Source organism: Channa argus, chromosome 1 (genome assembly GCF_033026475.1).
Source record: "Channa argus isolate prfri chromosome 1, Channa argus male v1.0, whole genome shotgun sequence".
NCBI lineage: Eukaryota > Metazoa > Chordata > Actinopteri > Anabantiformes > Channidae > Channa > Channa argus.
Genome location: NC_090197.1, coordinates 7,939,210 through 7,966,823, shown reverse-complemented (window position 1 = coordinate 7,966,823; position 27,614 = coordinate 7,939,210). Strand labels below are relative to the sequence as shown.

Genomic DNA, 27,614 nt, shown 5'->3' with positions numbered 1-27,614 from the left:
AATTCAAGGTATTTTATGATCCTACCTGTCCATCTGGTTCATCTTCATCACTGTCAGTCACTCTTTCTTTACACTTTAGGTCAATGGAGCCTTCAGGACATGAATCCTCTGCGAAGAGAACAGAAAAAGTTAGCATATTAAATAGTCTTATATTTTTTTAACAAGGAGCACTTAATATAGTTCTCACTGCTTATTTTAAGAGTTGAGCTAAGAGTCTGAGAATTATGTTTAGGTGTTTTTCTGATATTCTGACTAAGGCTGAAGAAGTTCAATAGTTTTTGTTTCAATAATGCAAAGCGAACATTGTGAGAACTGAAACAATCCCCCTGCTAGACTCTACTAGACCTCTCTGCCGATCATCTAACTTACCCATGACATCATCATCACCCTCTTCACAAATGACCATGCGCTCTTCATCACTGGTCACGTCATCACTTGCCCCACCCTGGTACAGCGACTGAGGTGGCGGTCTGTTAAATACTCCATCCTCCTGACAAAAGAAAAGAGGTGCGCATTAGAATTTATATTTTTAGTTTTGGGTGAACACTGATATGCATGTATATCTATATCTATATATCTATATATATATCTATCTATCTATCTATCTAGATAGATAGATAGATAGATAGATAGATATAGATATAGATATAGAGATATAGATAAAGATATGACTTTATCACTAGCATTATATGAACGCCTTCAAACAAAAGAGCGCGGATGCAGGCCTACTCCTCTAAGATTAGGAGCAATGCAGCAAACACCACAGTCATATACCTTCAAAGGCCCTAAAAAGTAAAAGCCAAACCTTTGAAGTTGGAGGCTGGCGCTCCCCCAGAGCCTTCAGCGGGTTTTCAGCAGCAACAACTCCAGCCCTCACACAAAGAACTATACAAGTCCATACGAACTGTCTTTGAGCAGTGTACTTTTAGTTTTGGGGTTTAACCCAAATGCTTTGGAGTGTGTAGTATATGTCTGCTCTCTGTGAATATGCACTTGTGATTGGCACGTGCTGGTTTTACTTGTGTTGTTTTGTGGAATACTTCTGAAATCCTCACTTCAAATGAAAGCTCACAATTTGTACTTTCTTTAAAGCAACAAAATACATCCTAAGTGACCACTAGCCTGAGACTTGAAATCAATCTGCTGTACTTCGCTAGGCCTCCCTCTCCCTGTCTGCTACACTCTGCCATGCACTGTGCAGCACTTGGGTAGACGTCATTATGAAATGCCAATAAATGAAAATGCTTCAAAACTGACTCATCGGGCGGAAACTATTTAAATTCTCTGCTTAGGTGGAAGGTGAAGTCTTTCTCATAAAGTTTTAGAAGTGAATATCTCAGCACTGCAGCCAGTGCTGTTCAATGAGTCTTGGTCACAGCAGGCATTAACAACATCTCTCCATTCTAAGGTACATTTTGAAAACTGTTTCTAAATATGTTTAAATTTTTTTTTAAAAAGTTACACACTGCATCTTTAATTGTAAAACATACATGCACTAGTAAAATTCAAAAGATTTTTATAGCTGTGTGACAGATTACATCAGTTTCTTGTGTCGCATTCTTACATCTCCCGAGTCTGTTTGCTGCCTTTAAGCTACTGATTAACAGCCTCATACCTTCTCCATGTCTCTCTCCCTCTGTTCCAGGGTGTGTACGGCACTCTGAGAAAAGGCTCGGGGACGGGGTTGCTGCCCCGTGAACAGCGCCCCGCGACGATCCGACCCCCCTGACCAGGCTAATGCTTTTCCCTCTAGAGTCTGGGACTCAGACAGGGGATCTGGAAAAGGGAGAAGAAAGACTTTGAGCTACCATAGAAGTAATAGCGTATCATCACGGAATGGATCGATAAAACTTAAAATCATAAAATACCTAACCTAAAAACCTAATAAATCATAAAACCCATTTTCTCACAAAGTCGTCATTCGAGGTATTTGAGCTTATTGTTACTGCTAGGCAACAACAAGTTATGAGAAAAACAAATCTCCCATGTGAAATAAATGTGAGTTTAGTTACACATCTAGTAAATGTGTAGCTTCATTTATAATGTTTAAATTTATGGTGTCATTTTTCAGACAATGTTATATGACCACTGACACATGATATGATGGGACCTGAAACATAATAAAAAAACATTCTCATATAAAGGTTCCCCACCTTAAAAGGCATTTTGCATATGGGCCATAAAATGCTTATGATTAACATTAATGAACACACACAAACACACCTATGCTTTCTGACATGCTCCTCTCCCGTTGCTCCTTTGGGTTCCCACGGCCCTCGGACAGTAGCTTCCTGCGGTCCTTGTTGCACCACTTCCAGTCTGGGTGAGCTCTGAAGTGTGCCTCTTTCACCTGGTGGAGGACACAGGAAGTTTGATCTGTCTTTTATTTGATCTTTCTCTAGACGGCCTTAATTTTTGTGCAAAAACAAAGCAAAGAAAAATAAAATAAAAGCAAAGCTAAAAAATAAACAGATCTGTATCTACCTGGAAGGCCAGATCGTGGTACTGTTGCTTCTCATTGGGCCCCAGAGCATACCACCACTCCCCCAGGATCTTGCTGACTGTCCGATTGTCTTGATTGGGATGTCGCTGGTGGACTAGGGCTCGGTGGCGTTTACTGAAGATCATGAATGCATTCATGGGCCGGCGGATGTGGTCCTTCTCCCTCTGGTTGGGTATTTGTAAAACACAGTTATGCTAAATTTCCCTCTGTTTGTGTATGTTTGCTCTACACTATTGACTAGCTATCTGTGTCATCGACTGACCTTCCTCTCTCCGTCCTTCGGCAGAGCGCTGAGGGACTGTGTGCGTCTCTTGATGGGGCCAGTAGAGGGTGCTGGATCATTGGCCACACCCGGGGAGAACCTGCATTCAAACAGAAAATCTAAAAGTGAAATTGTGAATCCACGCGTTTGGGAAAGGGAGATTTCTTTCTTTAACTCACGTTCAGGAAAACAACAAGGACAGAGGTTGCAAAAGGATTTAGGAGTAAAATCAAATCTCAGCTGCCCTCATTTAAAAATATGCTCCTTCATCTGATGCACAATAGTTACTTAACCTAGCACGACATGATTTAATGTAAACCACAAATAATGCCTTCTGATTTCAATGTTTACCGGCAATAAAAAGAAGCCATTATTCAGCAACACACAGCCCAGATATCATTTAAAAAAAAAAAACAGCATGAACGCTGCGTTTTTCTTTGTTCCTTTCTTCCCATTTACTTCTTTTTTTTAAACAAAGCAAATAAAACACTGTCGCAAATGTGGTTATGTTTGAATTACTAATGTGTAGGTAAAGATAGAGAAACAGGAAAGTCAAACGGCTTATTGTTGTACTACTCTTTATATTATTGACGCAAGCAGAGAGTCAAAATGAGAATTAAAGAAATTAAAAAAAAAAAAAAGAGGAAAGTCCATAACACAAGTGATACATTACTCAGCACTTAGAAACTGTGGTTTGTATATATGCAATTTTGGACACCACATTACCACAGAAGTTCCAAATAGCAGCAACAGAGCAAAACAACACACTAACAACAAATCAGTGGTTTACACACAGAGTTTAAAGTATTCCTGGCACAAATGCCAAGAAGGCTGTTTGAATTGTGAACAGAAAAGCTGCCACCACTACAAAGGGCTTTAGAAAATAAGTGTCGACCGACCGAAAGTCTGAACTTTTGTGCTGTTAGAGAGCGAACCCAGTGTCAAGCTGTGACTACACTAACAAAGCTTCTATGCCTTTTTTGTCCAGCTGTGACTACATGAATATGGCACTTTATGGATTTCTTGTCTAGTTTTGCGACATAACTCTCAATATGTAAAGCAAAGACATAACAAAGGAAAATATAAAGTAGTGAAACAATTTTAAACGAACGAGGCATGAAGGGGGCAACAGACTGATAAAGGACTAACAAGAATGTTGTAAAATGTTACCCTTGGATTTGTATGTCTGTTAGAAAGCATATAGTGGTAGTATTTTTCTACGAGCTATGTAACAGAGCCAAAGAAAAAAGGAGCAGAAAGCTTATTAAATGTGTGGACTATGTTTTCATTAATGCCATTAGTCTCTCCATTGAGACGTAGGCAGATTACAGGTGTAGCCGCCGCTTAAGAGATTGATGAAGCATTTCTTTTGCCGATGGCAGCCTTTGTGAGCACAGTGACCCTGAAACATTCAAAACCACGCTACCAGCCAGACAGCCACACAAGCCCGTCTGAGTCACTCTGAAAGAGCAATAACCCAGCCAGACGCAGAGACACAGCCTGAGACTGAGTGGAATGAGCAAGTACAGACTGAATAGCTCTTGCCAGACACACACACACACACACACACTGATGCAGCTAGTTGAAAAGTTTGTTTGTTGTTGTTTGTTTCTTTTGAATTTTGCTATCAGGGGTGGATTTCAGTGCACCTCTTCTAGCGTCCTTGAGAGTTTTAAAGCCGGTGATTCAAAGTACTGCAACAAACTTTGTCTAATATACAGTTACTACCTGACTTCTACTGAGTCATACTGAGAGTTGCAGAAAGGAAACAAACGGTATCAAGTGTTTTTTTTTTCTCTAAATGAGTTTAGCCTATTTTAAAAGTACCACCAAAACAAATTACAAAACTTTTTAAGAGACAGAAGGTGAACTCAAGAACATCGTGTTCTTATGTGAGGAATATGGCATAGTCACATGCAGCTACATATTTAAATGGATACAGATCATTTTTCTAAGTCTCACGTACAGTTAATCAAGGTTGGAAATAAATCAGGAAACTACTACTTGCTCACGATATGAATCTGAATAAATATTCATATAAGTATCTGCTACGAAAAACTCCAATCTATAAGTCAGAGAATTTAGATAAAATTAACAGGTTACTGCTATTGCATGTCAACAAAGCCTAAATAAGATTTGCTCGTAGCCTGTGTCTAACAGAAGGAGCGGCCTCATTTTCCAATGTGGTTAATCTTCCACAGCATTTCTCTACACCTGAATATAAATTAAATCTTTTGTTTGAGCATCTTCCTCTTCTTTTCTTCATCTCACCTGCAATCCATTAGCCATTGCTGGGCTTTGACAACAGACACAAAGAGCACTGCTGAAATGTGCAATAATTACATTTGCAGGAAAAAAAAGAAAACTAACAAGTCCTTGACAAGAGCAGGTGGCTGGAAAATTTCAACTAAAAAAATTAATGATACACTTTGTACTCACGGGTCATCAGTATCGCTTTCGGTGTCACTGTCAGCCCCGCCCCTGTCTGTAGAAGGATTGTCATTGGTTGGGGGAGGGCATGACGGTGATCCCCTCTCTAGGTCAGGAGGGCCATTCTGCCCGTCACCCACCAGGGCAACGCCAAAACGAGGCTCTAAAAAATAAAGAGTGTTTATGTAGAAATCAATAAAAGGCTTTATGGATGTAGTTTCATATAGGAAATGTAGGGCCGTCCTGCGCGCAGCCTGTTGATGGGTGGCTCTATTCTGGCCAACTGACTGTGGGAGGTGTGAGAAACTCTGATTAAATCTATGTTGTAATCTGTTGCAGCAGTTAGAAAAATACTTCATCGAATTTAAAGTTGAATCTACTTTAAATACAAGAGAAACGGCCGCTACGGGTTTAGTGATTATATACAGTTTGTTATAGGAATTTCTTGTTGTGTTGTTTAAACTTTTTTTAGGGATCTTGTTTTCTTTCACTAGGTGCATATACATTATCCTCCATGTTAGCATGTATTTATTTAACTAAAAGCAGCCTGGTGGATCAATGACACTAGTTGTGTCCACGAGACACTGGGTGCTAGCTCCCATGGCCGCTAACATGTATATGTGCTCAGTGATGCAAATAAAGCTTCTATTCTGTACTGAAAGGTAAAAACAAATCTACCCAATTAAAGCTGGTTTCTGTTTTGTTTACGCATCCTAAAATAGCAAACGCTTTTTGATTATTTGAATAATCTTTTGACTCATTCACTGATTCTTTGGAACGCGGTTTGATCAAAACAATCAAATTGAAATATGAAATAGAGCTTTAAGCTAAAAAAAAAATCATAAAAAGTCGCATTAATTAAACAAGCAGAAACTTATAAAATTAAAGATAATATAATTACGTAAAATAATAACTAATGATGCTCTACAGAAAAGAAACTGCAGCCCTCAAATTAGCTTTTACATTACTGACTATTCCCACCAATCAAAATTAGTCTATGAATAATTTTTTAGCTCTCCAGCCAACAAACAGTGTTATCAACAACATTACTGGAACTATATTGGTGTGAACACCAACTGTGCTGATTCGAAATTCAGTCGCAACTGTTTTGGGAAACACTGACTTGGCTGCTCGCTTGTCCAACCAACATTTGTACTTGAGCGCTTTGGCAGCTTTTATTTAGGAAACATACTACACAATATTTTCTGTCAGGATTATTTTGGAAAATACTTATACGAGCACACACTGTAAAGTCCTTGAGTTCCTTGTCCCTCTCCTAGGTAATGCTTCATGATGTCGTGTCCACAGAAAAGCATTAGGGTCGTTTGTTACCTTTGCTCTGATTGACAAGCTGTTGGCCATCAGCAGGCTGGGCAGCGGCTCCTGATTGGCTGGGCTCCAGGAAAGGAACGAGCGAGTGCCAAGGGAACACTGGCACCGACCGAGGCTCCACGTTGGTCCAAACTGTTGGAACACAAAGGGGGAGAGCAGGGAGGGGAGAGAGAGAGAGAGAGAGAGAGAGAGTCAGAGCGAGAGAGGAGGTTAAATGTCATCATGTTTATCTTTCTCAGTATCGTGGACAGTAGACAGCAGGGAGGGCTCTGCCCTCTGGCAGCATGTGAAACACTATGTGATCACCAGCCAGCTATCAGCTACAGCGCTACTAAAAACTACACTTTCATAGAAATAGTTAGAGACTGTAGAAGACCATGAATTGAACTGTGTGTCCAGGCACCTACTCTGCCCACATCTACAACTCACACTATCAGAGGCCATCCCGCATCATAATAAGTGCTGAGGGGTCATGTGGTATGTGGGGTGATGAGGGGACCTGTTATTTAACCCACGGAGATTCCAGACCCCTCACTGTCTAGACTGCTCCCGAGCTTTGGACTCTGAACTGATCTGTCTCTGCAGTGGGAACCATTTCAAGTCGAAAAAGGACTACAGAGTACACCGTGTAGTATGTACAAGTCTCTATCACCACTGCTTAGGAAGCAGTGTTATGGTCAGAAGCAATAACACAACAGAAATAGCATTTTTCTTGCTGACGTTTGTTGTTTTGAGGGGCGTAGCCATGACAACTCTGGATATTTTGTGATGGAACCCAGCGCAGGCACGGATTTTCCCCAAGTGATGATTTACGTAATAGTACTGTAATTGTTAGCACATTAGTATGCTAACGCTAGCATCAAGTGTCAAGCCCCAGTGTGTGTAAGCACAGCCTCAGAACACTGCTGGCATGTTTACGAGCGTTGGCAAGCTACAGAAACCATTAAACGGTCAAATGAATTATCTGAGAATGCATTGTCACAAAACTAATGTTTTAGAGAGTGGATGTTTCTAGAAAGTTCCCCAGAATCATTAACTGCAATAACAATATCGCCATAGCATCACAATATAATACTACCATTGCTATTAATGCTAATACTATTACAAAAACAACTCCCAATTCTACTACTACTACTACTACTACTACTGCAAGCCAAAAAACACAACTACAACCACATGACACCACTGCTACTGCACTTCTGGATATTTTGTCCTCTTTGGCAATCGGCGTAGTGCTTCATGGTTTCAGCAGTGGTTTAATCTGTATATGAGTGTACAATACATTTATATATTGAAGACTTCAGCCTCAGAGGACTGAATTTTCACTTTCGCCCTCCACTTATCGCCTAACTGCAGCGGTCCATGTACAGGTCTAGCCTGGTGGAAATAAACGGGCTTTGAACTCGGCTGCAGTCTAGCTCCCAATTCCATTAATATTTATATAATAACGTATCAAATGGTCTATATATAGCTAACCATTCACCAGTTATAGCTGATCTGATACGGAGAGCCAGATACTGTGAAGCGGGATGAGGAAAATTTAAATATATCCTAGATGTACTGTGGGAGCTGTTGGTTATTTAAATGCTGATTCTGACATCACGCGACTATTAATGCTGCACTGTAACCTTTGCACTCGTGTTTCTTACTGTCCTGTTATTCTGCTGTTTGCAAGAGGAAGTTCAGCTGAGGAAGTGAGTCTTATTCAAATCCTTTACACACCAAAGTCCACTTTCTTAAGTTGAACAAGACCAGAAATAATAACAAGACATTACATGTTTGAATGCAAAATATGTAAAGCAAGCATATGTTTGCTTGCCTTACTTGACCGGCCACAGGTCACATTTAGCTACGCAGCAGTAGGCCAACTAAATAACCTTATAAGGCAAACTTGTGATTTGTGATTTGGGGCTATGAAAATAAAACTTGATTTGATGTAGATAATGGAAAACTGCAGAACTGTAATCAGCTATTTATAAGCTTTTCAAACCATATACAGTAGTTCGTCAATAGTTTGTGTCGCTTATTTCTGACTAATCTCACTTGTGGTTTAGCATTTACGTCTAATAATTTAGTGTTGCTTATTTCCTGACATAAACAATGACACTGCTGTTATATCATTATTATTATTATATTATAATATTGCCCAATTTATAAGCGCAGTCGGGTGAAACCACGAGCTTAGTTTAAAGGATTGTCTCCATTCTTTTAAAAGGATTCACAGAACTATCAGCAACATCGGCAAAACACTGATATGTTTTGAATATTCTTTGTTAATCTATACAGGTTAACAGTTTACACTTTTTTGTCTTTTCAGTGTGATATCAAATTGGATTTGCGCAAATTCATAATGACAACATAGAAATTATGCGGGCAGAATGTAGCTAAAACAGTTCTGAGACTAATCTGAATGAGCAGTGCAACAGGAAATGGTTACACAGCAAATACAGTGTTATTCCTCTCGTGTATTATTTTCACAGTGAAGATATGTGAGTCAGAACGCGACTTGATGAAACTGCGAAATAGATGCTCTACGCCGATTCCACCCACAATTAGGGTTGAACTACACTTACGTACTACTTGGACTGGTTATCTAAGGGCTAAGTTCAACACATTGGTGACATTTAAGCACCTTTGAAATGTTACGTCTGCTGTTCTCTTATACAGTATATTTCCAACTGTCAACCAAAAACATGAAAAGTCCCAAAAATGCAGGAATCCTACAAACAAACATTGTTGCCGCATCCAAAACCTGAAACAGATCTTTCATATCTTTATGCAGTAGAGCTCAACAGTTGTCCTAAAAATACTCCAAACATGTTAGCAAGCCATGACGTTTACTACTTTGTTGATGAATTTCCTTTACCTGCTAAAACCCACAATGACAAACAGTTCAGGAATGTTATTGACATCTATTAAACAATTAAATTAGAAATTGATAGAAGTGTTCTGTAAACCAACACCTGTTTGAGGCTGTGTCCTATAGACTGGGAAGGTCAAGAGAAACAGGGACAGTACTGAGACAAAACACTTAATGACTCCAGGTTTAGGTTCTAAGGTGCTATTATATAATCTGACTGCTGAAACCACAGAAACACTACTCGAATATACATTTGTCTCTACTGATTTACATGAAGGTGCTGACAGTGATGACTAGTGGGACACGGTGGCGATAAAAAAAATACATTTGATACGATGAACTGGTTGGATGTGTTTTAAGGTAGGAAAGTGATCCTGCTTAAATGTAGATCTCCACCTGTCCTACAACTACACACCACAACCACTAGAGAACTTTTCCTGTGGGGTCAGAAGCAATAAAAAAAGTTCCTGAGGTGCCTTTCAAGATGGAACCACTACATCTGAGCTCTCGTCTCTTCTTCACTGAAGGCTGTAGATGTACTCAGAGAGAGCAATAATGAAACTTGTGATGCTAATGCAGCTGCACTCGAACTGGGCTATATTTAGGAGAGATCTCAGCTGTGGGGCCTCTACTGCCTTTAGCCTGTATTTGTTTCTGGGCTTGCTGTAGCTCTAGGTGTTTTTAAAAATGTATGGCAGAGGAAACGTTATGCTACAGAGGCAGGTGGCTGTTGGCAGCAGTGCGAGGGATGTGAGAGCGAGAAATAAAAGCGCACTCCGGTAATCAGCTCAGGCCTCAACGCTTTACTGCACTAATTCTACCAGTGGAAGCAGTGTATCCATGACAACACACCAGCAATACGATTACTCCCTTTTCTGCTAAGAGCCATGAAATACATTCATATCACGCCAGACCTGCCCTTGATGCCTTGTCTGAGGTTGTTGATTGTCTAGTACACTGAGTGTGTGTGTGTGTGGTGGCAAAGGCATGAATGTCCTGGTTGCTCTCTCCACTCCTGATCTCAGTCGTACATGTCTAGACATGTCAATAGTCTTGCTCCTTCAATGTTTCAGTGAAACACCCTTATCGCTCTCTCTCACAAACACAAGCACACATATGTACAAATACGTAAAAAAGGATGACACCCCCTGCACTCGCACACTAACACCCAATACCTCTGTCACTACACACATTGAGTCACAAATTACACACAGCTAGCAGCAGGCCTGGGTGGCTGTCTAAGCAACTGATATATCAAAGCTTTTCTGATCTTAGCGCCTCATAAAAAAATGGTTTCACAACAAATTTATCTCTATCATGTGAATCAAGTTGCCACTTAATCAGAGAGGGGTTATGAAATAATACATTTAAGGCTTCAAACATTTGCACTTGTTTTCTACAGCAACAACTATGCGCTTTGTGTATAACATGTCGTTTTACCAAACTTCAACATGAACTGTGAAAACTGAACAAACTACAAACTCTCATGTTCTCTCTGCACAACAGAAATTTTCTGTACATTAAATCTACTTCTCAGATTTCCACCATGTTGAAACAGGAAACCATCTCCCTTATTCATATATTCAAAGTAACATTTCTGAGGTTGGCCATACAGTAATACTGCAAGGTTGGCATGGAAACAAGCATTCATTATATAGTGAACCCAAACACCTCCAATTCTCAGTGCCCAGTTTTCTTACATCCAGTGTTTCAGCTTTGATGAGTGTGCACGCTATTCTAACAAAAATGTTACATGTTTTATATACAGGTACAAAAAGGGACATCGGCCTTCCTCATATTGCTATGATTCAATGCTACTATCTATCCCCTGTGTCCACTATAAATAATGTTATAGAAGGCTTTGCAACTGTTTATTGTGTACGATTGCCAAAAAAGTGTAAAAAACAACAACAACTCAGCAAGCAGCCCAAAGCAGCAGAAAAGTTTACACTGTATACTTTGTCTATAATAGAATAATAACACAAAATCAAGTAAAACTAATATGATCACATTTGCCAAAGGGATGCCAAATAAATACAAATTACTACCGAAATAAATGTAACTAATACAAAGGCGATGTTTTACAAAGGCAAACTGTAGCGGAAAAATTGTGCGTATGGTTTCTTTTTGACATTGCAAGCAAACAATAGTAATGCATACATGAGTCATATCCATAGCATTATGATGACGCTTCATGCTGCAATCTGAGAGAGACAATGAAAGCGAGACGTACTAGGCTGGAGCACATATGATACAGCCTGCACATCACTTCCTTTTTTGCAGTACAGCAAAACTGTAGCTCAGCAGATGTTTCTTATGACAGGAACAAAGTTCAAGGCCACAGTGTCACGATGATCTGCCATTCCCTCAACCCATCTTTTCTTACCGGTGCCTGGGCGTCCCATGATGATTTGTTTGCGTGGAGCAGGGTGGGGTGACTCAGCTGGCAGTATGAGTGGTAGCAGGGCGGTTGGCGTGGGGTGACAGGCTACTGGCTGTGGGAGTACTCCTCCAGATGTGTCCTGGTGGCCCTCAGGTTTTCTCTCCCTTTCCCGTCCTCCAGACCCAGAGGAGGACATGACTGAGCCTGAGGAAGTGGACATCAACCCAGGAGTGGAGGGGCTAGACAGGGCAGCGTGGCCTGATGGGGCTGGAGTCAGGGACTGTGAGAAGATGTCAAAAACAGTTTGTAATGTCTGCAGAAAACTGTCTGATATATAATAGATGTATATTCTCTTTGAAGATCATTTCCAACTAAAAATACACACTCAATAATACAACTTCATGCTACATTAACATAGGTGCAAGAGTCGTTTCAAAGCTTTCTATGGTCTTTTTTAGTGTATTTACAATTGTGCTTAGACTTTAATACTAAATATTTTGATTGAACCTGATGATGTCGGATGATATGACAACACATTGTTTACATATACTATGATTATATTTTATACAAAGGGGCATGGACCATCCCTGTGGCTCTATTCTATGATTTATCACAAAAAACGTCCTTACTGAGCTGGAGGTGACGAGGACAAGTGTGGATGTAGGGTTGCGCAGGAGAACCGCACCATTGGTGGTGGCCCCATTTATGGGGACAGGGGCCTGCAAGCCTGGTGGAGCTGTGTGTTGGGCTTGGCTGTGTTCCCTGGAGCGGCTTCTCTCTCTCCTTCCAAACGGGCCATCAGAGAACTTGGCCAGGGGGACATCTGGGTTGCGGACAATGACTGGGGAATCGCGAAGGGGCACAATGCGGCGTGGAGAGGGCTCTTGGGGCAGTGGGGATGGAGGAGTAGGAGAAACCAGCATGGGTGGTGGTGTGGAGGCAGCAGAGGAAGGTGGCCTGCTGGTGGCACTGCGGGGCCGGGGGAAAGAGGGAGTTGTGGGTTGACTCTGAGGGGAGAGTACTCTGAAGGCAGCAGGACTGTGGCCCTGCGTTGGCTCTCCTGCCACACCTCCCCCCACACTCACCAACTGCTGCTCAGATTTGGCCTGGTAGTCTTGGGCTGTGGGCAGAGGAGGCGGCGGGTGGCTGTCAAGCTTCCTCTTGCTGGGGCTCATGGGAACTGTAAAAGTGAGGCTGGTTTGAAAAGTGGGTACAATTCCTGACAGGTGGCGCTCTCGTTCAGCACCTGGTGTGCCAATCTTAGTGCCACTAAGATGGCGATGGCGACGTGGAGTAAGTGAAGAAGGAGCAGTAATGGGGCTGAAATTGGCAGGGCGGAAGCCAAAGAGAGGAGAGGGAGAAGGTGATGGGGTAGGGGAAAAGGGAGAAATGGGAGAAAATGATGGAGTGCCTGAGCGGGAGCCCCCAAGGGAGACCAGCATAGTTGCTGCCTCACACTCATCAAAGTCGAAACGAGACAGGTCCTGGGGGAGCAGAGAAGGAAGGACTAGGCGGGGACGGGAGTCTGCACCACGGCTGCTAGCCTCACTGCTTTCCCGTGATGTCTCGTCCCAGTCAAAGTCTGAACTGGCTCTCCCGCCACTTAGTCTGAGGTCAGATGGTGTCAGTGTCCCTGTGCTGCCAGCTCCACCCCGCTCCCGGCTGCCTCCACTGGCTTCCATCTCCTTGGTCCTCATGGAGAGGTGTCTGGAGCAGTATCCTCGACGCTGGGATTCTTTAGAGCATCCCTCCCTGGAACACAATCTCCTCCACTGCTTCCCATTGAACTTCTTACGGATGCCTGTTGGTGTGCACACCACATCTCCCTTCTTATACTTTTGCTGAGCCGCTGTAAGTGGTGTGCGAGAGCGTGAAGAGGAAGAGGAAGTCGAACCTGATCCAGATCCACCGCTACCACTTGCTCCTCCACTGGAAGAACCTCCTCCCGATGCCTTGTCTCCTCTGGGGGAGGGTGCAGTTGAAGAGATGGAAGGGAGACCTAACAAGACAGGTGAAGGAGGCGGATTGGGGTTTAAGGTCAGGTGGGAAGCGTGGATACCAAGACTCCGCACGACCGATAGGTGGGGACTGAGGTAGCCAGGTGGGGGCTTAGAGACAATGTGGCGGTGTGGGGGAACTGCTATTGATTTTGTCCCAGGTATCATTGGCCCCACTGGGACCATGTTAAAGTGGGATACTTCCATGTCTTCTTCGGGAGTGAGTGGCATGTATGGGTGGTGTTGCTGCTGTTGTTGCTGTTGCTGCTTTGCACTGTTCTCCCTTTCCTGCTCTCTTTCCCTCTCTCGTTCCTGTTTTCTTTGGAGGTTCCTCTCCCTTTCCATGTCTTTCTCAATTTCCCACTCTCGACCCGGAGCCAGACTGAGCACTGATGCCGGAGTTACTGGGGTAGCAATACTGTGGCCTGATGTTGAGGAAACAGGGACCATGCCTGTGTAGGGCATTCCTCTCCCCATTACTGACAAACGACAAACTTCCTGCTCCACGTCCACCTCCTCCCTCTCTTCTCGCTCCCTCTCCTTGTCTCTGACACCCTCTTCGTCCTCTCGTCCTGCTCCAGAGGGCAAATCCAGGTCCCAAGGCGGAACCAGAAGCCGAAGTGTTTGTCGGGAGACCCACACTGCCTGGGTAGACACAGCTGTCCCTCTGCAATCGTCTACCTCATCCACAGAGCATGCTCTTTTCTCAGACAGTAGGACACGATAGCGGTTGGCCACAGCAGGGTGTGTGTCAACCTGGGTCACGACACCTTCTCTGTACCACTGCCACTGGCCCTCACTTCCTTCCTCATTGCCAAATGGTACGCAGACCCGGGTTCCAATTGGTATTGGATGGACACCAGGAGGTGGGGCATCAAGAATAATGTCCACCACTCCTGGGGGGCTGTCATGTTGATATGGGTAACGACACAGTGTCTTCTCCCCATTCAGCTGCACCTCTAAACTTCCATATTCACCGCTGACTTTACGAACAACCCCAGCCCGGAACACCAAGTCTGAACTCCCCCCTTCTTCCCGTTTTTCCCCTCCTGTCTCCTCATCACTCCCTCTCCCGATCTGACGGGCCAGGACACGCTGATTCTTAAGCCCTTTGGCAAGGGCATCAGAAAGTGCATCAGGGAGACTAGAATGTGTGCGTGCAGACATTTGCTTGTCACCCACTACCTCCAGGTCAGCCGAGTGCTCACTTGCTGTGTCCGTAGAGGAGCAGCGTGTCAGGGGGCTGGATGACACTCGCTCTGCGTCTCTGGCCCCTTCTCCCCCTCCAGGCCTTTCCCTCTCTCCACCCAACATTAGGTTAGGCGGTCCTGGAGAACCGTCATGAGGCCCTTCCCTGCCAGTGGTCTTACTCTGACTGCTGCCATCAGAGTGCAAGATGTTTGTGTCACTTGCTGAACCGGCTGACCCATGGTTGAGGACCCCGATGCTCAGTGGAAGAGGAGGGGGAGTGATGGAGGCAGAGTTGCTATGGTTAGCAACAGTAGTAGATGAGCAGTGTTCCGAGGTGTACTTTTTCTTAGGAACGCGGGCCTTGAAGGTGGCTGTTTTTCGGCTGGAGGCAGGATTTGGACTGCTGTTGGCGCTTGGTGTACTACTGTTACTACAACTGCTACCACCACTGTCACTGTGGCTTCCGCCGCTCACAGCTAAGCTCCCTGATCTATCGTCCGAGGCTGTCAACAATTTCCCAGAATCAATCATAAGTGATACTGTAGTCTCTGACAGCCCGTCCCTGTGAAACCGCTCCCCCTCTGATGTGTCCCGTGCTCTGATTGGGTCTGCCTGAGGGGACTCTGCGTGAGAATTAGAAGAAAAAGAAGAGGAGGGACTTTGGTTTTGTGGGGATCTGCTTCTGTCTCTATTCTCATCTGAGTCTCTCTTCTCTCCCCCTTCTGGGGCATCCCCGGCACCGCGACGCTTTCCTCCTTTGGCCCGTGTGGAGGGAGGAGAGCGTCGGCCCTGCTTTTTTATCGGCTTCATTTTCTCCAAACAAGTCTTTTTATTTATTTATCCCAGAGATTCTCTTTGGCGTTCCTCTTTTGCTGTGCCTTGTTCTTGCTTCTTCCTTCTCCTTTCCTTTCTCTCTAGTTTTCTCTTCTGCCAGGGCCTCTCTCTCTCATCCTGTCTTTTCTTTGTTGTGCGACTTCGGCACTTGCCCACCTTATACAAGAGACTCTGAAAGAAAGGGGAAAAAGGGAGAGTGGTTTACTCATGTAGCAAACGCATTCAGACATGCACAAAGCCTATTCACTGCACAACATAGCTACTAAATGCAGGGCTTTGAGTAGAATAGTGACTGACTGAATTAAAAAAAAAAATCTATTAAAACAAGTCAAAATCAACATCAAATTAATTCCAGCATAAGAAATGAAAGTTCTAAACTGTGAAATACTTTTTTTTTTTTTTATGTATTCCCTGCTAAATAATGCGCCATCATACGAGAGTAGTAATGAAAATGAGTCATCTACAAATTCATTACACATCAAATCGTTACATAAGGGGTTATTCTAAAATTACACAAAGCCCGCATCAATACCAGGTACAGATTAGAAGCAGGAGGCCATATTGTAGGGTAAACACAAAGTAGACTTACAACACAGTATGGAAATAGTGAGGAGCGCTTTGCAATTTGCCCAGACAAGACTTTGTGCACGCATTCCTCTCACACACACACTACTTGTTGGCCAGGGCCATAGAGGCGGGGGAATTCCTTCCTCGCTTGCATACTGAAACCCTCCCTTTCTCTCTCTCACTCCCTCTCTCTGTGGCGACCTTTATCTATGTATTTCAAAGCAGACTCAGTCCGCCCCTACAAACTCCATTTCCTGTGGAAGACCATTACCTAACTTCCCATTACTTTATTCCCCTCTCTCTTTGCTGTTACACATCCATTCTTGTCCCCTGCCTGCAGTTTCTGCTTCTCTCATGAATATTGATCTCTCCCTTTCATCTTTTTCGCTCCTCTCCTTCCCCGTTGGTGTCTATCCTGATTTAGTGCTGCAGTCCTCCAGAGGAGCAGAATTGTTCCAAAAATCTGTGATTCCACACCCGAGTCATTCAGTGTTGCTCTCCGCTGTGCCAGAGTCATTCACAATGCCTCCTATTCCACTCCGGACTCATTCACAGTTCTGCCTCCATTTAGAAAGTAAAACAGATTGAATTTGCTGACTTGTTGAACGAGGGACTGTTGTCAGCTGGTGGATTTGCTTTGTGGCTGACAAACGTGGGACTTCCCTCAGGTTCTAGCTGCTTTGTGCTCTGCCTCATTTCTTCCAATACAACAGCCTCCTCAGAGCTACAAGTGCCACAAAGATGTTATCAACAAGTGTATAACAGGGAGAATCAACAGGACCTCTCCATGATCTGTAATCCATTCAAATTTTCTCACTCACACTGTGATATTTACTGTCAAAATGTCCGGGATTGATGTCTGTCAACCACTCTGCTTGCCAGTGATTGTTTGACTGTCTCTTAACGTACATGTGTGCCTGTCTGTTCCTTTTTTCTACATCCATTTTACCACCAGTCTTTTTTTTTTTTTCTGTCTGCCTGCCTCTTTTCCCTTTTGCTGCCTTCCTGTCTTGTCTGTGAATGCTCGCACTTATTCAGCTCCTTTTAATATCTGCCACATCCTATCGACTAAAGAGAATTCCATTTTCAGAGGCGAGTGCCGTCTGTTTCAAGGCCACACACAACAAACCTCTATGTCATGATAGTTTGTGCACACAGAGAACTAGGGAGCTCACAGCCATCGCTGTGCTCTATGTAAATCCCAATTTAGGACCGACAGTCATCGAACAGCCACCATAAAATAATTTGGCAGCTGGCCTTACTTGGTCACGATAGAGGTATGCTACGTGTGTTTACTCAGTAGTGCACTGTGTACAACAGCTGGTGTCAGAGTCATGGGTCTAATGATAACAGCTTAAAGGCAAACTGATGCAATTTACACTGCCCTCTGTGAAATATGGAGCCAGGAAGCCCACAGAGGAGCTACAGCAAGCTGGTGTCTCCTACCTATCTGCGCATTGGGTTCACATCAAGCCCGGGTTATCAAGTTCAACCATATCATAATTGTACAACAGTGTTTGCCCTGTTTTGTAGGTTGACATAAATGCATAGCAAACATGACTGTAGGCAGCATTAAGGTGATGAAAGTCATGTGAGGTGAGAAAAACCCCAACGGCTGCCTTTCTCAATGTTCGGCTAGGTTTAGCTAAGTGACCGGATCACACTTTTTCTTACAATGTGAAAAAAAAAACAAAAACACAAACTGGCCGCCATGTAAGCAACACAAAATCCATTATTAGATGAATTAGAAAGTCAGTTAACTTGGTCACACTGCGGCTGCCAACATACAGGCGTGATGCCTACACACGTTGATGTGTCCTACATAGTTTTCAGCCAACATTGCCATACATTCACTACAATCAGTGGTCAACTTTTCACACCCATCAGTCCCATCATGATGTGTTCCTACCCAATCTAAAAGCATTTAAAACGGTCAAGTCCTGGCCAACGGCAAAAGAAAAAAAACGATACCTCAAGGTTGTCACATCTACGACAGGCTTACTACTACACTTTCTCACGAAAGGCAATGGCGTCTAAATATATGACCATATTCCCGAGTCGATAACAGTTGTTGACTTTATCTAGATCCAAAGGACCAAAGCACAAAATGCAAAATACAACACGGGATGTCGTCACCTCGGGTTTAGCTGGATAGTACGGTATGTGTCAAGCCCTCGTAGTACCGCGATTACTACCAGTTTTACTCCACAACACAGCAGGCCGTGACGTGCAGCGACCAGGCCTCAACTACACACAAGGCCGCTTGAAAATCCTCTACTCCCAGCGACCGGGAAATAACCGGTTTAACGGGCAATTTGACCCTTAATACAATGTAATGCGTCCCATACTGCTTGTGCTGGATGACACTGTGGTGTTGTCCCAAACAGACGTGTTAACTTTGCCAATCCACTCCAGTGGCACCATAAACAACACAACCAGAAACAAGCATCCGAATTTGACAGTCGCGTGGAAATATGGCTAAAACTTTTGGGACAACTTCGAGCGGAGCCCCGTCGTCGCCTGCGTTTTCGTGTCGCCGTGACACGCGAGCCAGAAAGTGTCACTGTGTTGCCACAAACTAGTCCAAGGAGAAGGCCCCGGGGCTCCGTTAAAACAGACGAAGTCAAAGAGCCACGTTGGTTCGTGCAAGGGGAGGAAAAAAAAAAAAAAAAAAAAAAACAGACAGAAAAGGTGTCAGCGTAGGTGAGAGCAGAAGCACCGACAAAGCGAGGGCTTTTCGAGGCTTGCCAGCACGCAGGGAAAATAACAGTTGTTCTAGGAAGTCCAACGGCGGTTATGGCGTTGAATTTATTTCTAGTGGAAAAGTTTCGAGCTCACTATGTCTAGCCGCACCGCTCCCTTTTTTTCGCACAAGACACTCAATCCGCCCTCTCGCCCCTCTCCGTAGGCCGTCCAGATATCCGAAAATATGCTGATCGGCTCAACTGCTAATACTGTTTATGATCAACGTTAGCAGCTCGGCAAAAAGCACAACAAGCCCCACTGCAGTGCTGCAGGAGAGATTTGTGAGCAGCTTATACTCACCGGAGCGGGTACGAGTACGCTACTGTGGTTCTCCGCCGGGTAAAACAAGGCAGGGTGTCCAGCCGTCGGCAGCTGCCAGTTAGCGGGCGTTCATATTTCTCCGGCAAAGCAACTTAAAAGGAGGAAAAACTACTGCCCTGTACATTCTACACTACAGTCGCAAAATGGTGAATGAAGCCCCAAAGCCTTGACAACCAGGCCGCACAGCCAATCGCGGAGCATGACCGAATACAGTAGCCAATGGGATTGCCAGGAAGGGGAGCGGGGGCGGGGCTACGTGTCAAAGCAAATGTGATCGACGGTGCACCTCGGCCAATCACGGTGGGTCAAAATAGAACAGCTGTTGGGAGAGCGAGGCTGCGGCGGCCAATAGGGCTCCTGTGTGGGCAAGTCTGCGACTTACACGGGCTCGCAGGACAAGAATGAAATCTTTATGTCTTCTTCTCATCCATCCTCCATTTGTCTGCGACCGTGAAAACAGGGGCGTAGACAGAGGGGTCTCCGTCTGTCTGTTCAAATCAGGTCAGGGCTTCTTTTACAGGACTAACAAAGCATGAACGTGACTAACATTACACGTCAAATGAGCTAGAGATCAACATGACATGTGCCGAGCTGTCACATGTGTTAAAACTTCAGCTCACATTTATAGCATAGCTGTGTGCTGTACGGCCATGTTTGTGTCTCTGTGCATCATTTCCACTATGATCCATGTAAGCCACAGGTTGAGTGTAGTTTCAACAGGAACCATAAAGAACACCAACTCCCAAATTCTCATGCTTCGTCTCGCTCCAACCCTCTCTCATTCTCACCCCTCCCAGCTAATCAGAGCTGCGCTGAACAAGCACAGCATCCGGGAGTCCCGCCTCCCCAGCCAATCGGGACAGCTGCTGGAGACTGTGCGTCACCGGAGCGGCATGTGATTGGCTGAAAGGACCGGGGTCTGCAGGCCAATGACCAAGTTCTGTGGTGAGGTCATTATGCTTGTTGCCATCACCTTGGCCAAACAGGAAGAGTGAAACCCCAGTGAGTAAGTTGGTCCAAACAAGGGATTATGGTTCCTAAGACAGTGACCCATATACACCGTGGGCCTCCCTGCTCACACACAAACACACACAGTATATGTGCACAGAGAACCGTGCATGTAAACGAGCAGGAACAGGCTGTGATCCACCAAAGAAAAAAAGTCAACATGTAAACAGACTAAAATAAAACATGCATGGCTGCACACATATGAAAGACGTGCATGCGAGCCACACAATGCTATCCTGCTGTGATTTCATAGAGCACTAAGAGTGTGTAGATTGCCGTGTAGCACTGCGACACACTGTTTCTATAGCTTACAGGCACAGATGGCGAGTTTGGTCAATGATACAGAGCTGGCTGGTTGCGGCATTGCAGTCTGCCTGGCGCACGCACGCACAGCAGAGCGGGTACACTACCCACAGCTACACACAACTGGGCGCATGCATACAAGCGAGTACCTACACACACGTCGCAGACGCAGTGGAGTTATAACATGCCTGGGCATTACATAAGCTGTGCGTGTGCGGCAGCACACACACAGATGTACATACTGCGGCCAAGCTTGTGCAAGTACACTTACAAATGCACCCTTTTTTTGTATATTGCGCAGACTATAGGGGCTCGTGGAGAATGCACTGTTGAACATACAGCAAAGTACATTACATGTTTGTTATCAGTATTTTGTTTGCGTAACCCCTGTAGGCCCAATTAAGGTTATCATTTATGTAGCATTTTATGGGCACAACATGCACAATCTATATATAGTAAATCTGTAAAAATGCACCACAAGCACACATGCATGTGCAGAGTGAGTGGGATCTCCAGACATCTTCCACGCCCCTCATAATGAAGCACTGCAGTCTCTGTCTCTATCAATGACAGTTCATACACTGTAGACAAGCGTGTATTCAGAAATGTAGGGCGCGTACAGCGAGCATGCAACTTTGAGGGGTGGCTGATTTCGTAAGGCGCTGTCGAGAGCGATCAGAGCGAGAAAGAGACCTGAGATTTTAGTCGCAGAAAAGCTTGACGAAGCTAGAAGTTACAGAACAAGTGGGGAAAATAGACAAGAGAGTGTGGAAAGACGGGCTGCTCAACTGAGAAAGGGGGACGTGAATCGTGAGAGTCACAGAAACAGCAAGGAAGAGGGGGACAAAGAGCTCCCGAAGACGGAATCAGAGACATATGGCCACAAAGGAATAGTCAGAAACCGAGAGGGATCTTTGCTGCGGTTTGTGAATGAGTACGATAAATCTGGCTGGTATTAGCACCTCTGAGCACTTTCTAAGAATGAGGCGTAGAGCTGCGGCTAAGCCCCCAATCCCAGTCACTTTACACTAAATGCATTATGGCCACTTAACCGCTAAACAGCTCCAGGGACCCTGCACTGTGCCTGACCCAACACTCTAACACTCTCTAATTCAAGTGTGTGTGTGTGTGTGTGTGTGTGTGAACAAATCAAGAGTGAGGGATGGACCAGATGAGTCCAACTCTACCGCTCTCCACCCTGGCCAACATTTTGAGGTTGAGTACATGTGCAGTGGATTTAACAGCTTGCACCTGCTGCTGTGAATAATGAAATCTGAGATAAGTGTGCAGTCACTCAGAGCCACTGTCTAGCGTCAGCAGAATAACTTGTGTGCCAGAGCGATTTTTGTACAGTACTATTCCTGAGTGTATCCTTAATTGTAAACAGATAAAAGATTAAAAAACAAAACAAAAAACTGATAACCAACCTCACATTTTTCATATCGGCCTACAATTTTGAACATACCAGCATCGGAAAACGTCAAACATATATTTGAAATGAGGACAGTGCGATATGGTTGAGAGCTCCAGAACACTTGAATTGTGGTGGAAGAAGTACTTACAGCAGATTACTAGTAACAATAACACACGGTACAATTATTATCTGTAATATATCAGTATTATAGACACAATGTACTTGAAGAGTGAATATTATTACCTGTGTGCCAACATGTTAAAAGCATTTTCATTTTTATTATTTGGTCAAATACATATAGTGAATTAAAAATAGAATATACAGCAGAAGTATAAAGTATTAAGAAACAGAAATATTCAACAAAAGTTCACCGTTTTTACTAAATAAACCTAATTGATGACAATTTGTTTTCTTACGGTCATGTGGGATTGGGGTTAGTTTCTCAGTTATCGCTTGCTACATTTTGTGTTACAGGTAAACACGTCTCCATCAACAAACCTTAAACTTGGACATTTGAACGTTTTATTAATATCTGACTTTCCAGTGTGGACATAAAACTGACTAAAGACCTCACATACATTACTTGCAGTATGGCCTTGTTTACCCGCTGCACAGTAGTTATTAACCGATATCAGTTAATATCATTACCTGATATTGGTTTTTGACAGGGTTTGATTGGCAAGGCAGTGAAGACATTTTGAGGGACCAAATGATGACAAAAAGCCGCCAGGCGGCTGGAAAATAAACCGGCACAAGCAGCTTCAGGATGAAATTATAAAAATATAACAAGCAGTGCAAATTGCACGAGGACCCAAAACTACAATCTAGCATGGAAAAGGTGTTTGTGGCTGATGTGAATAGTGAGCACGCTCATGAGGAAGCTGTGAACAGGTGTGTGAGTGGGGAAGGGGAGGTCAGATGGCTGGAATTTAGGAAAGACTAGCATAGAAAGTTGCAGGTGCCTGAGGAAGTGTGAATGGGGGCTACAAGGACAAAGGGAAATATTGGCAATAATAATAGAGGAGGGGACATTTTCCACTGTAAACAATTGTGCAAACAACCTTTTATATAAGCCCGGCTGATCAGTTAAGTTGCCAAGGTACCAAACTGTTGAACACACGGGATGAACACGAGTGTTCCGACCCGTGTATTTCTAAATAGGGACAGCATTTAAAATGTACATTTGAACCAAAAACAGATAAGAGGACCCCCGTTAGACCAGCTCCGGCCTCATTGCGCGTTTTACAAGTAAGCTCGGTTTTAGCAGTTTTTATTTAGTGCCTTCTTTTTTGGCGTTTCATTAAAATACCAATCTTCACTTTATGAACTGATTCATTGAAATGACTAAAAAACACATTGACAGGAGGTGAAACCTTTTCAAAAATTCAAGTGGTATAAGTTTAATTCACTTCTAGAGGGTTCACTGCAGTTACCGATGTTTCTCGGTAGATGGCGCCATCTCGTCTGTGAAATCAAGGGATCCAGGATGTCGTGAGGAAACAGCTGATATTTTTGGAACTCATTTTCACGGAAAATTAATTACTTCGTTTTAAACTAGCACTAAATTAATTTTCACCTCTTGCATTTGGAACCACTTGCGCATCACCAGCAAGCAGATGGAGGCCAGAGGTTGTAAATTTTTGCAAATAACCTTTATAATTAAACGATAAAGGTATTTTCATATATAATTAGCAGACTCTTAATCAAACTCCTATTTGCAGTAACTTTACCCGAGCCCGTCGTTAAAACAGCTGTGGGTGCGAATTATTACAAAGTAAAAGTCACAGTGTTGGAAATAAACTAAAAACCTACAAACACGAATGCAACAAAAAGAGAAGAACAGAGACAAAAGCGTGTTGACGCCGATATATAAAAAATTTAAACGAAGGGATCATAAATATTCTTTACACTGGCAGGTCAAAGGATTGCAGAGAAACCTAACAAACTATCATATAACGAATATAGTTTTTGAAGAATCCTTTATTCAGAGTTAGTCTCAAGATTGATCAAAAGGAGACATTTTTTCCACAAAAAAAGTTCTATTTAGTTAATGTAATACAGTGGATTTATAGTTCAAATATTATTCTATTTGCAATTTGATTACACTTATTTTATAAGGTCATTATTATTAGTTATGTGTAACTGCATGCCATCTATTCTTGCTTATACTGTATACAGCACAGGCTACTTCGGTTCATTCAACTCTCTGTGTCCTTGGAATTTCTGATAAGAAATATAACTGTCGCCAGGTTTTTAAATGTTGGTCGGCTCTCACTATGACCCACGGGTGAAAGTGCAGGCAGAGTCCCAGCGAGAGCTCAGCAACAATGCATGATAATTAGCCTTCTGTTGTGATCTGGTTTCTGTCACGGGCTCTGTGGACCATGACCTCTGACCTCGTCCCACAGTCGCACAACAATCCCTCTCTGCTGGAGGCCAAGCAGCCTGTCAGTCAGCCCCCTTTTAATACGAGCCCTCCCCTGTTGAGATCCGCATCCAATGAATGCTTTAAAATAGACCGCGGGGGGAGAGGGGAAAGAACGGGCGATGGAGGTGAGAGTGGGAGAGAGTGAAACCACAGGGACCGACTACGTCCAGCACACGTAATAGCTGATTGTTAATTTTAACGACTTAAATTATTAGTCAACTACTGGAAAGGTTGGAAATTAGTTTAGTCTGTGAATCTACCTATTAATGAGTCTCTCAGCTAATCACTTCAACTCAAGAGGAACGGTCGGTTTCCAGCTTTACTAGCTTCTGAATAATCTTTTTGACCGTTTCATTGCGTGTTCATGTGTTCATCATGTTTTTTTTTTGCTTTCTCAGAACAGTTGGGTCCAAGGCCATAGTCAGCTTGTGTTAATGCTAAATGTTAAATGCCAATTAGCATATTAGCAACATTAAACGCTGGAAAAGCAGGAAGAAACGACTAACCTGTCTCTTTCAAACAGCAACAAATTTTGTCTACTACATATAACTAACAATTTATACTGCGTTTTGTTTGATCACGTGATCACTCAAATTTAGTGACTTCATTTAATTCTGCTTTGTTCCACTTTACTACATTTCAAAGGAAAATGGCAGCTACTTTTTAATATGGTATAAAATGTGATTTGGCATTTATTGTTACTTTGGGTATAAATACCTAAACTGAAATTGAAATATTTGTCGGCTTTACAAGTCTTCAATAACGTACAATGTCTGAGAAAACAATGAAATTGCCATACTGCTCACACATTAATGCATGGTGCCTAATCATTTTTTATTTTTTTACTTTATTTTTAAGAGCTTTAGAGGGGTTTTTAGGTGGGCCGGGTATTTGTTTCCTTTAAAACAGGACTATGTAAATTTATTTGAAACCCCCCCCCTTTTCTTTTAAAATTGGTTTCACACTAAGCCCAGAGATTCTTCGGCAGGTCTCGCGTGACTTCAGAGAGCTGAGTCAGTAAGTTTGGCTGTAGTTAAAGGTGTAGTACTGAAAGCTGACAGTAGACAGAGCCAGAGTCTCAGGAAACGCATTGTAATGGATAGAAAGAGATCAGTGACGGGAAAACTGCTCCTCCGTGTGATTATTATAATCAGCTTCCTAATTAAACAAAGACACTTTGTCATAATCAGGTTTTTTTTTTTTTAAATGATGTTTGTTGGAGATTTGGGTGAAACACTCCCAGTTGCACACAACCTTAATGTACTGCCATTCGATTTGCACAGAATTTTGGTCTGTTCAAGAGTTTGTCTCTTTAAATATCTTTAATAATTTAAGTGTCTAACGGAGCTCTTTGCCCACCGAAAACCGGGAACTTGTGATGTTTTGGCTAAAGTTTTAATCTGTTCAAGAAAGAACGTATTAGTTCACGTGTGAAGATCAGCTGGTTTTTATAACCCCCAATGTTAAATCAAGTTTCTTTGGATTTCACATTGTTGGTTGGGCAAAACGAGAAATCTGAAAAAGACAATCTTAGTGTGTGATGTGTCAAACCACTGAACTTATGTTCTGGTTGGAGCTGGTCACTTCTTTGTTAACCATTTAGGTCCAAACAAGAACTGCCTGGTCCATACACCGACATGTGAGAATTGGCTTTTTATAGACTTGAGTGATAAGAAATGTAATTTCCTAGGAAACCTATCAAGCAAAAGTTCTGTTATTTTACTGTTAGTTCTAATGTTACAGCCTCCCTATTGAAAACAAATCAAGAGTGACAAAACTTTAGAACCAACTCTTAATAGAACTCATCACTCCAACACCCATATGACTTCAAATTAACACATTGTTCAATCACCTCCTGACAGTTTCAACTTAATAACTAAAAAAAAAAATTATAACCGTGTAAAAGCAGAATTCATAGCAGAGCTGCTGTATTGGATTGGACTTGAATGTACAGGTGTACCTAATAAAGTGGTTAGTGTAAGTAAATGTACCATATCTGTATCTTTTAATACATTAGTAATAAAGACCCAAAAGAAAAACTTGAAAACTGACGTCCATTTTTAACCTTTTTAATGAACCCTGATTACTGTTTAATTACAAATGAAAAAATGAACAGAAAGAAGAGAAACAGATGTAGAGGTGGTTCCTCCATAATAAAAAAAAAACAAAAACAAAACGTCTCCGTCTCCCCTCTGGAGTGACAGCTCACCACCGAGGTGGACACGGGGAGAGACGGAGACGACCACTGAGAGGACAGGGGGACACATTTCAAATAATACAAGGGTTAAACAGTACAATGCTCTTTTTTTCTTACAGAATCCTCCAAAACAGAAAACTATATACACAACATCAAATAATGAAATTGTTCATTTCCCCCACTGCATATCATGTGGGCGATTATGTGACCCTCCTCTTGTCCACGGCAACATTGTTAGAAAATCACTGCGAGTAAAAAAAAAAAAAAAGAAAAAAGACGACGACTGCACTGACTTAAAAGCTCATGACGATTGCCAACCGCAACCAAAACTCACAACCAGGAATTCATGAAGAGGTCAGGCCGTGGCAAGAGGGTACAAAATAATCTAAAACAGCAATGTTAATAGAATAATTACAAGAGTAACATTAATATGTCTGGAGAAAAGAAAAAAAACAAAACAAAAGAAGCAAATAAGAACAGCGTTGATGAACTCGAAGGGGTGAAAATAACTGGGTGGGGAAACAGTCATTTTCCTGTGTTTTCTTTCAAAAGCCCTGACAGGCAAAGCAGCACAGGTGCAACAGTTCAGGTAGGTTTTTTTATTTTTTTAGACACCAGACACTTGTCCACATCTGCCTTCAAAGTATACCAACGTGTTTTTGCTGGCATTTTTCGCAATCTGCACTGCGAATAAATGAGGAAAGTGGCTGGCTTGACCCCGGCTTTTGAAAAGAAGGAATGCTGATAATGTTGACAAGCCAAAGCATGTAGAAGGATAGCATTTTTTTTTCTTTTTTTTTTTTTTTTGGATGCCTGGTGAAGAAAAATAACTAAACGTG

The 27,614-nt window shown here is 43.0% G+C and overlaps 1 protein-coding gene across 8 annotated transcripts in view; it reads right to left on the bottom strand.

Moving 5' to 3' along the window:
* cica (capicua transcriptional repressor a) overlaps positions 1-19,581 on the bottom strand; it is a 29,343-nt gene extending 9,762 nt beyond the window's left edge. For 3 of the 8 annotated variants that reach the window (XR_010910806.1, XM_067476618.1, XM_067476784.1), the window contains exons 1-11: positions 19,405-19,580; positions 12,400-15,963; positions 11,774-12,050; positions 6,528-6,659; positions 5,205-5,358; positions 2,766-2,865; positions 2,485-2,667; positions 2,224-2,350; positions 1,616-1,776; positions 370-490; positions 26-108 (exon numbers count right to left, since the gene is read on the bottom strand). Coding sequence is in view for 6 of the 8 variants with exons in the window: in XM_067476618.1 (XP_067332719.1) it covers positions 26-108; positions 370-490; positions 1,616-1,776; positions 2,224-2,350; positions 2,485-2,667; positions 2,766-2,865; positions 5,205-5,358; positions 6,528-6,659; positions 11,774-12,050; positions 12,400-15,768 (4,707 nt within the window). In the remaining 2 variants the exon portion in view is untranslated. Of the gene's footprint in view, positions 1-25; positions 109-369; positions 491-1,615; positions 1,777-2,223; positions 2,351-2,484; positions 2,668-2,765; positions 2,866-5,204; positions 5,359-6,527; positions 6,660-11,773; positions 12,051-12,399; positions 15,964-16,381; positions 18,448-19,404 lie in introns of those variants that run through there. The other 5 variants (XR_010910820.1, XM_067477079.1, XM_067476865.1 and 2 more) reach the window with 3 other exon arrangements.
* Between the last annotated feature and the right edge of the window lie 8,033 nt (positions 19,582-27,614).